The sequence below is a fragment of the Eulemur rufifrons genome, chromosome 2, assembly GCF_041146395.1.
Source record: "Eulemur rufifrons isolate Redbay chromosome 2, OSU_ERuf_1, whole genome shotgun sequence".
NCBI lineage: Eukaryota > Metazoa > Chordata > Mammalia > Primates > Lemuridae > Eulemur > Eulemur rufifrons.
This window is the reverse complement of record NC_090984.1, coordinates 13,893,301-13,903,659: the sequence shown is the minus strand read 5'-3', so window position 1 is coordinate 13,903,659 and position 10,359 is coordinate 13,893,301. Positions and strand designations below refer to the sequence as shown.

At 45.6% G+C, this 10,359-nt stretch overlaps 1 protein-coding gene across 1 annotated transcript in view; it reads left to right on the top strand.

The window, feature by feature from the left end:
• The window catches only part of MUC16 (mucin 16, cell surface associated), a 154,893-nt gene that overhangs the window by 55,782 nt on the left and 88,752 nt on the right, over positions 1-10,359 (top strand). The window contains 5 exon segments of the mRNA XM_069491483.1: positions 369-441; positions 2,090-2,206; positions 4,264-8,002; positions 9,641-9,797; positions 9,893-9,960. Of these exon segments, the coding sequence (XP_069347584.1) occupies positions 369-441; positions 2,090-2,206; positions 4,264-8,002; positions 9,641-9,797; positions 9,893-9,960 (4,154 nt within the window).

Below are 10,359 nucleotides of genomic sequence, written 5' to 3'. Positions count from 1 at the left end.
CTCCTCTTTCCTCCACATTACTCACGGCCTTCCCCTCTTCTCCTTCTGTTACTTCTCTTCTCACCACAGGGCTGGTGAGGAGTACAGATGTATTGGCCACAAGCTCGGAACCTGAAACCACTTCCCCTTCAAATTTGATCAGCACCTCAGTTGAAACCCTGGCCACCTCCAAAATCACCACAGACACAGAGAAAATTCATTCTTTTTCAAACTCAGCAGTGACCAAGTTGTGGACCAGGAGTTCTGGACATGAGCTATCTTCCTCTCTCCCCATCCACTCTGTTCTATCCTATACTTCATATCCAGTCAGCACTGACTACTTGAGGGTAGACACTGGTATATCCACGGCAATGCCTGCCTATTTTAAGACCACAGAGAGTGTTGAGTTGGGAATGCTGACACGTGCTTATCAAGTTTCTCTACTTTCAACACTGTTGACAAGTAAGGACCCACAACCCTCATAATTCCCTTTTTGTGATCTCTTAGTAAATGACCCTTTCCTAAGAGGTAAAAAAAAAGTGTGAGTTATGAGGTTATTCCTGGACCACTAATTCTTTTAGCAAATATTTGTAGGTCTAACTTCAATTCCAGGTGCTAGGCTAGCCATTGGGGAAACAAGAATAAATAAGCAAGTAGTTGAATCATTATAGTATCATGATAGGTGCTCTAGTATTATTACTAGTGATGATGATGACAATGATATTAACAACAGTGATTATTTATACAGCACTTCGTATGTGTCAAATGCTCTTTTATTAAATTATTTGATACTCATTATACACTATTTAGAGACTATTATAAGCCTATTTTAGAGTTGAAGAAATTGAGACACAGAGAAACTAAATAATTTTCTTAAGGTCATAACGCTGGTAAGTGACAGAACTAGGATAAGAACTATGTGTCATGAGGAATCCATGCTCCTAAACCTAAGCAGGAGTGGTCAGAGAGGTAGCAGAAAAACAAGAGGTTCTGGCATCACAGATGCCATAGGACGGGACAGTTTTAGGAAGGAGAAAGGTAAATTCTGTCAAATACTACAGAACAGCCAAGTTAAAATGAGTTGAGAAGTGCTTTGACAACATAGGGGGCTTCAGGAATTGTAGCTGTGCAAGTACCAGTGAGGTGTAGGGCACTAAAAAAGCAGCTAATATAATGCATAGATGAGGGAGTGTTTCACCCTTTGAATTGAGTATGTTTCTATATTGAAAACAAAGGGTCAAAGCAAAGGATAAGTAAAAGAAAAAAGTGAGTGATTGAAAATTAAGGGAACAAAGTTCATGAGGAGGCAAGAGGGACCCAGACCTCAGGAGGAAGAAACACTACTTCCAAGTCATCAGTAGATGAGAAAAGGAACCTCTTGGCATTCCACTCCTCTGAAAGGGTTGAATCTGGCCCCAACTTTTATTCTGGACACAAGTCCTAAGAGGTCCTCCAACTACTCAAGAAGCTCCTGCTTCCCTAGATGATATCTACATTGGGATGATTTGATCCCTCTGACCCAGCTAGTTTTACAATTCACAATAAGTTTAGATGAATTTGCTGAATGTTAACTCCCGTGTTAAAATGTAGCTCAGAAGTTGAGTCATTGGTATTCCATGAGCAAGTGGTGAGTGAGATGGTGACAAAGCAGAACTGTAGTTGGGTTGATGGAAGGGTGGAAGGAAGGATGAAAAGATGGATGAATGGAAGAAAAGATGAGTAGAATGATTGAAGTATAGAAGTAAGAATGAAAAGGAAGAATGATGGGAGGGAGGATTCAGGGAAACATAAATTGAAGGAAAGAAGGGAGGAAAGATGAAATGAAGGATGGATTGTAGGAAGAAAGAATAAAAGGAAGAAAATATGGAAGAATAGATGGTCAGATCTAGGAATGAATGAGAGGGAGGACAGATGCATATATGGGTAAGTAGATGGAGATGGATCTATGGATGAGTGTAGCCACTTATGGCACATTGTCCTGGCTCAAGTTCATACAGATGGACTTGGCAGGAGGAGTGTTGTGTGGTCAATTAACTGGATCCATTTAGACAGTGCTCTTTTTCTAGATGAGATGAGTTACCCCAGTTTTCTTCTCCATCCTCACCTGTAGGAACTGATGACATGATGGAGCACATCACAAAGATACCCAACGGAGCAGCACATGAGGGGACCGGAGGACCAGTCAAGGGGCCTCTGGTGTCCACATCACCTGCTGGTCCCAGAGGTAGGTTCCACTTTGCTTACTTCCAAAGAATTCCACTTGTGACCGTATTTCCTGCTGCAGAGAGACAAAATGCTTGTTTTCTTTAGAGAGAGAATTGTGTGTGGTTGTCACAGGTTTCCCTTTCTGAGCTGGATCTTTGTGTAGCCAGGTGGATTACCAGGTGGATGCTACCACTTTTCTGTCCCTCATAGCATGCTCAGTCAGCTTTGTTCAAAGTCAAATATGTCAACTTCATAAATTTGATCTAGTTTCACTGAATCCTAAAAACATGTATTAATAACTTAATATGTGTCACAGACTGTGCTATAAACTGAGGATGCACAGATGAAAATACTTTGCAATTGTACCCATGGAGCACTCAGTTCAGTAGGAGACACATCAAAGGAATGAAAAAATTATGATGCAACTCTAAAAGTATTTGATGAAGATATAATGGAATTGTAGGAGGAAGGCTTCATGGAAGAGGTGATATTTGAATTGGGTTTTAAAGGATGAATAGAGTCTACCGGGAAGATAGAGGGAGTTGATAGAGACATTCTGGATAGAATCGAGAACAGCATGCAAAGGTACAGAAAGAGGTGAAACCCAGGAATGTCTAGGAGGTAAAAATAATTCACAAACATGTTGCTTCTTCTTAGAGAGTAGTAGCGCGCATAAGCCTATTAAAGGCTTTGAGAAATCTTACTATAAAGAAACTTGTTCAGCTTTGTTCAACTTGGGGTTTAATACAAATATTTGACTGTGTAATCTTTTTCTCAGAATGGTACCTACTAACATTTCATATTATTATTGTTTTGCATGACAATTTAAGAGTCATAGGTATATACAACGAGGGGTCCTGCTCTCTGGGTGGCTAAAAGTGTAGGATTTCCCACACCCATTAAGTTTTTCCCAAATAGAGTCTAGACTATTTTACCAGCTCATTTTGGAGGATTTTGCAAGATCTAGGCTTTGGGTGGAGTCACCTCCAGTCAGGTTATTAGTCTTAGACTGTGACGTATCTCAGGTTGGGTCTCCCCAGAAGCAGACCTTGATTCAAGGATGTGGGGGCAAGTAATTTATCTTAGGTGGGGGATGATCCCAGGAAGCACTGGTAGAGGAGACAGAAAAGAAAAGGAAAGTAAGTTAATGCAAAATGCATCCATGAACAGGTCACAGTAGTGGGTAAGAGAATGTCATTCCCACCAGGAACTTCTGGGAGGTAGTGTAGAGCACCTCAGCATTGTCCTATCCAAAGGACGAGGTGGCTGGGGTATTTGTCATCTAATTCCCTTCTATCACCGCCCGTGAGCTGCTTATTCCTGGAGGTGCTAACACCCAGCCCTTCCATCCTGTCCCCAGTGCAGGCTGAGTGAAAGCTCTTAGGTGTGGAGTCACAGGAGCTGTAGTAGGAACCCATTGAAGTCACTGTACTGAATCAGTGAGTGCTAATGGAATGTGAGTGGGGCATTGGGGCATTGGCCACAGCTAGATCTCTGGAAAAGGGATCACTGGGTTTCAGGTGATAACCAATATTCAGATGGCAAAGTTTATGAGAGCTAGCCAACAGTATCCATTGGCTCTTTTTTTTGTATAGATATGAGTTTCTCAACCTCCGCACTACTGATATTTTGAGCAGATAATTCTTTGTACCAGGGGGCTGACCTGTGTATTGTAGGATGTTTAGCAGCATTCCTGGCTTCTACTCTAAATGCCTGTAGCACTCCCCCCACATACAGACACACAGTTGTGACAACCAAAAATGTCTCCAGACATTGCTAAGTGTCCCCTGGGAACAAAACTGCCCCTGGTTTGAGAACCACTGAACTAGACTGTGCTTGTTAAAGTTTCTCCCTCCAGATAGACATTTTCTCCTCATTTCTTTCTCTTTCCATGGTGCACCCCACCCCACAACAAGATCCTGAAAAATGCAGTTAGGGAATTAATATTAGGCAGTGGTTAAGAGTATGTGTTTAGGATTTAGAGAGAACTGTGCTCAAATTTCCACACCATGGGTCATGCCAAGGCTGCATGACCTTGGCAAATCACCACCTCTGAGTTTCTGTCATTTTCTCCCAATTCACACACAGGAGGGACAGAAAGAGCAGAGACCACTGCCGCAGCTCTGAAGACCACCTCCACAGCCGCACTGACCACCAGAGTCTATACTGCCACTTCAGGAACACTGACTCCCCTCAAGACATCAGCGCAAGTGGCCACCACAAGCACAGCAGGAATGATGATCACAACCCCAGATCTTTCCCCTGATGTTTCAGAGATGACATCCTTAGTGGCCACCAGACTTGGAGCAGAGACCACCACAGCTGCTCCCAGTATAATCCCATCTGTTTTCAATAGAGAACCAGAACCCACAGCTTCACCTGTGCCCAGTTCTGGGGCAGAGACCAGTCCAGCTGTTCCAACTGTTGCCTCTGGTGAGCTGGATACAACAGCCTTGTGGATGACTCACTCGGCAAAGACCACCTCAATTGCTTCCAAGGCAACATTAAATGTTTTCCATGGTGAATCATATACCACTTCCTCAACAGCCACCACTCCTGGGGCAGAAGTCAGTTCAGCTGTTCCAAAGCCAACTGCCTCCCCCAGTATACCAGATACAGTGACCTCACTGACTGCTAGTTCTATGGCAAAGACAAGTATGGTTATTCCAACTCTGACAGATTCTCCAGATAAACCAGAGACCACAGCCTCAGGGGCTGCCCATCCAGCAGAGAAAAGCCCAACTGCTCCCAGGACAATTCCAAATATTTCCCATAACGAGTCAGACACCACAACTTCAATGGCCACCAGTCCAGGGGCAGAAGCCATTTTAGCTATTTCAACTATGACTATCTCACCTGGCATAGCAGACATGGTAACCTCACAGGTCACTAGTTCTGAGACAGATGCTGATATGGCTTTTCCAACTCTGACTCTTTCTCCCGGTGAACCAGAGACCACAGCCTCATTGGTTACCCATCTTGGGACACACACCAGTTCAGCCATTCCAACTCTGACCACCTTGCCTGGTGTGCCAGGGCTGGTGACCTCACTGGTCACTAGTTCTGAGGCAGGAACAAGTACAACTGTTCCAACTATGACAGTCTCCTCAGGTCAACTGGATACCAGAGCTTCATGGATCACCCATCCTGGGGCAGAAATCAGTTCAACTGATCCAACTCTGACTTTTTCCTTTGGTGAGCCAGATACAACAGCCTCATTGGTTCCTCATCCTGCAGAGACTGACACAACAGTGCCCAGGACAACTCCCAATTTTTTCCATAGCAAATCAGACACCACACCTTCAACATCCACCAGTAGTGGGACAGAAGCCAGTTCAGCTGTTCTAACTCCAACTGTTTCACCTGGGGTACCAGGGGCAGTGACCTCTCTGGTCACTAGTTCTAGGGCAGTGACCAGTACAACTATTCCAACTCTGAGTCTTTCTCCTGGTGAACCAGAGACCACAGCCTCACTGGACACCCACCCTGAGGCACAAACAAATTCAGCCATTCCAATTCTGACTGTCTCCCCTAATGTACCAGGGCTGGTGACTTCACCCGTCACTAGTTCTGGGGCAGAGACCAGTACATTTCCAACTCTGACTGCTGCCCCAGGCCAACTGGAGACCACAGCCTCATGGGTCACTCATCCTGGGATGGAAGACAGTTCTGTTGTGACTTCTTTGACTGTCTCTCCTAGTGAGCCAGATACAACAGTTTCATTGGCTACCCATCCTACAGAGAATAGCCCAGTCATTGCCAGGACAACTCAAAGTTTTTCCCATAGTAAATCATACACCACACTTTCCACAGCCACCAGTCCAGGGGAAGAATTCAGTTCAGCTATTTCAACAACTATTTCAGCTGGTACACCAGACATGCCAACCTCACTAGTCACTAGTTCTGGGGCAGACACCAGTACAACTTTTGCAACACTAATTGCGTCCCCACATGAATCAGAAACAATAATCTCATGGGTTACTCATCCTGAAAAGACGAGTCAAATGGTCCCCAGGACAATCTCCCATAGTGAATCAGACACCACAGTCTCAGTGGCCACCAGTCCTGGGGTAGAGACTGGTTCAGCTGTTCCAACAATAACAATATCACCTGATGTACCATACATGGGGACCTCACAGGTCACTAGTTCTGGGGCAGTGACAAGGATTATTCCAACTCTGACTGTTTCTCCTGGTGAACCAGATTCCACAGCCTCCTTTGTCACCCATCCTGGGACACAAACAAGTTCAGCCATTCCAACTCTGGCTGTCTCCCCTGGTGTATCAGAGATGGTGACCTCACTGGTCACTGATTCTGAGACAGACACAAGTACATTTCCAACACTGACTGAGTCCCCACATAAACCAGAGACAACAGCCTCATGGGTCACTTACCCTGCAGAGATAAGCACAACAGTTTCCAGGACAACCCTCAGTTTTTCCCAGAGTGAATCAGACACTGCACCCTCAATGGTCACCAGTTCGACTGTTTCAACTGCAACTATCTCACCTGGTGCATCAGATCTGGTGACTTCACAGGTCATTACCTCTGGGATTGATACTAGTACAACTTTTCCAACATGGACTGAGTCTACACATGAACCAGAGACAACAACTTCATGGATCACTCATCCTGAAGAGACCAGCACAACAGTTCCCAGGACAACCACTAATTTTTCCTATAGCGAATCTGACACCATACCCTCAATGGCCACCAGTTCAACTGTCTCAACTATGACTCTCTCACCTGGTGTACCAGATATGGTGACCTCACAGGTTGCTAGTTCTGGGACAGATACCAATATGTCTCTTCCAACTCACACTCTTTCTCCTGGTAAACCAGAGACCACAGCCTCATTGGCTACCTATCCTGGGACACAGACCAGCTCTGCTGTTCCAACTCTGACTGTTTCCTCTGGTGAACCAGATACAACAACCTCATGGGCCACCCATCCTGCACAGACCGGCACACCTGTTTCCAGAACAACCCCCAATTTTTCCCATAGTAAACCAGATACCACACCTTTAACAGCCACCAGTCCTGTGCCAGAAGCCAGTTCCATTGTGCTAACAATGACTATCTCACCTGGTGTACCAGATATGGTAACCTCACAGGTCACTAGTTCTAGGGCAGTGACTAGTACAACTATTCCAACTCTGACTCTTTCTCCTGGTGAACCGAAAACCACAACCTTATTGATAACCCACCTCAGTGCAGAAACAAGCACAAAATTTCCTGCATCGACTGTTTTTCCTCATGTATTGGAGACCACAGCCTCACTCTCTACCCATGCTGGGACAGACACCAGCACAACTATTCCAACTTCAACTTTATCCCCTGGTTTACCAGAGACCACAAGCTTATTGGCTACCAGCCCTTTGGCAGAAGCCAGTACAGATATTCCAACTCTGACGATTTCCCCTGGTGTCCCTGGGCTTGCTGGTGCCCCTATGACAACTGGTAGGCCTAATACTGTAACTTTTTGGAGCACAGAAACCTCACCACCCATAACTTCAGTTGGACTCCCAGAATTTTCCAGGATTGTCACAGGTACCACTATGACCTTGATACCATCAGAAATCCCAATGCCATCTAAAACCAGTCATGGTGAAGGAGTTAGTCCAACCAGTATCCTGAAAACTACGGTGGTGGAGACCACTAATTTAGCTGCCAGAAGTTCAAACCCCACCATGGCTGAGACCACAACTGCCTTCAGTACACTGGCTGGAAGTCCCTTTGCCCCTCTGACCACACCTGGGATGTCCACCTCGGCCTCTAAGAGCATGACTTCAGGAACAAGTAAGAATAACTTATGTATGTATGTATTTATTTATTTCGAGGTAGAGTCTCGCTCTGTCACCGTGGGTAGAATGCAGTGGGGTCATCATAGTTCACTGCAATCTCAAACTCCTGGGCTCAAGCAACTCCTGCCTCAGCCTCCCAAGTAGCTGGGACTACAGGTACCCAACACCACACCCAGCTAAATTTTCTATTTTTGGTAGAGATGGGATCTCAACTCTTGCTCGGGCTGGTCTCGAACACCTGAGGTCAAGCGATCCTCTCCCCTCGGCCTCCCAGAGTGCTAGAATTACAAGCGTGAGCCACTGTGCCCAACTGAATAACTTTTTAATTGTGACAAAATAGACGTAATATAAAATTTGCCATTTTAACCATTTTAGGTATACAATTTGGCAGCCTTATTGATATTCATACTTTTGTGCAACCACCATCACTATCTTTCTCTAAAACTCTCTCTTACCACCCAAACAGAAATTCCGTACCCACTGAGCAATAATTTCCCATTCCCCTAGACCTTGGTAACCTTTAGTCTGTTTACTGCATCTATGAATTTGCCTGTTGTAGCTATTTCATATGAGCGGAATCATACCATATTTGTCCCTTTGTGTCTGGCTTATTTCAATTAGCATAATATTTTCAAGGTTCATCTACATTGTAGAATCTATCAGAACTTCTTTCCTTTTTTTATTTTATTTCAGCATATTATGGGGGTACAAAAGTTTAGGTTACATACATTGCCCTTGCCTCCCCTTCCCCCCAGTCAGAGCTTCAAGCGTGTCCATCCCCCAGACTGTGTTCATCGCACTCATTATGTATGCATACACCCATTCCCTCCCCGCCTCCCATCTGCCCGACACCTGATTAATGTCATTCCTATATGTGCACTTAGGTGTTGATCAGTGAAACCAAATGTCCTTCCTTTTTATGGATGAATAATATTCTATTGTACAGATATATCACATTTTATCCATTCATCCATGGGTGGACATTTGGGCTATTTCCACCTCTTGACTATTGGGAATAAGGTTGCAATGAACATTGGCGTACAAATAACTGTTTGAGAAACTCTTTTCAATTCTTCTGGCTATGTACTTAGGAAAAGAATAGCCGGGTCATATGATGTAATTGGTTTGCTAGGGCTGCCACAGAAAAATACCACAAACTGAGTGGATTAAGCAACATAAATTTATGGTCTCACAGTTTTGGGGACTAGAGGAGAACCCTGGGAAAACGCAGACAGCGTGCACCTTGGAGACATCCTTCTGAGGGGTGAGGGAGCTGGGGTGTTTATCCACCAACTTCCGTCAGCCATGGCTGGAGGGTGCTCTCTGGGCCTGTTAATTCCCCCAAGACAAAGAGATGCAGGTGCTGGTGCGTGTTGGAGTAGTAAGAACCAAGGGGATATGGGAGAGCCCAGACACTTATCCTAGTGTGCCCAGGACTATCTCACTTTTAAAACTGAAAAGTTTGCCTCCCAGGAAGGTCCCGAGCAAACTAGAATAGTTGGTCACCCTACGCAGGAAGGTCTTGGACAGTGATTCCTACACAAGGACTTTCAAGTAGGGCAGCCCAGGCTGGACCTCAGCTTGGCACTGGAGTTAAAGTGTGTCCTCAGAGCCCTTCCTCCCACCCACCCCCAACCCAGGACCTGACTTAGAACTGGCCTCTTTTTACCTCCCGCTGCTGCAGCCGAAGTTCCTCTGTTGATGCCTTTTACCCTCAACTTCACCATCACCAACCTGCACTACATGGAGGACATGGGACAGCCGGGCTCTGAGATATTCAACACCACTGAGAGGACCCTGCAGCACCTGGTGAGAGCCCCCCACCCATGCTCATGTCACCTCAGCCCTGCCACGCCCTTCTGTCTCAGCAGTGCCTCCCACTCACCCCTTTCATTCCTTCCCAGCTCAAGCCCTTGTTCCAGAACAGCAGCATCAGCTCTAGCTACTCCGGCTGCAGACTGATCATGCTCAGGTGAGACCTCCTTCCCACATCATGAGGGCTGCACTATCACAGACAAGCTCTCTGGGAGGTGAGGACCTAAGCATGACACCTAGAAAGCAAGGATTGTAAACGACCAGGGCCTTCCAGGAATTCAGACTTGGAAGTCACCCCACTGTATGAGTGTATCAGAGAGAGCTTCCTGAAAGAGGTAGCCATCAAAGATCTTATATTATCTGGATACTCAGAGGCATGGAGCATTTAGGCTCACCAGTTAGAAAGGGCAGCATTGACTCATTGAGCAATTGTGGAATGAGGCATCTCTGGCCATACCTTGTGACAGATGCTAAGGACACTGAGAGTCATCCATGGGCCCTCCCTTCAAGGTGCTCATAATATAAAGAAGGCAGCGACCACATGGATGTAAAGCCA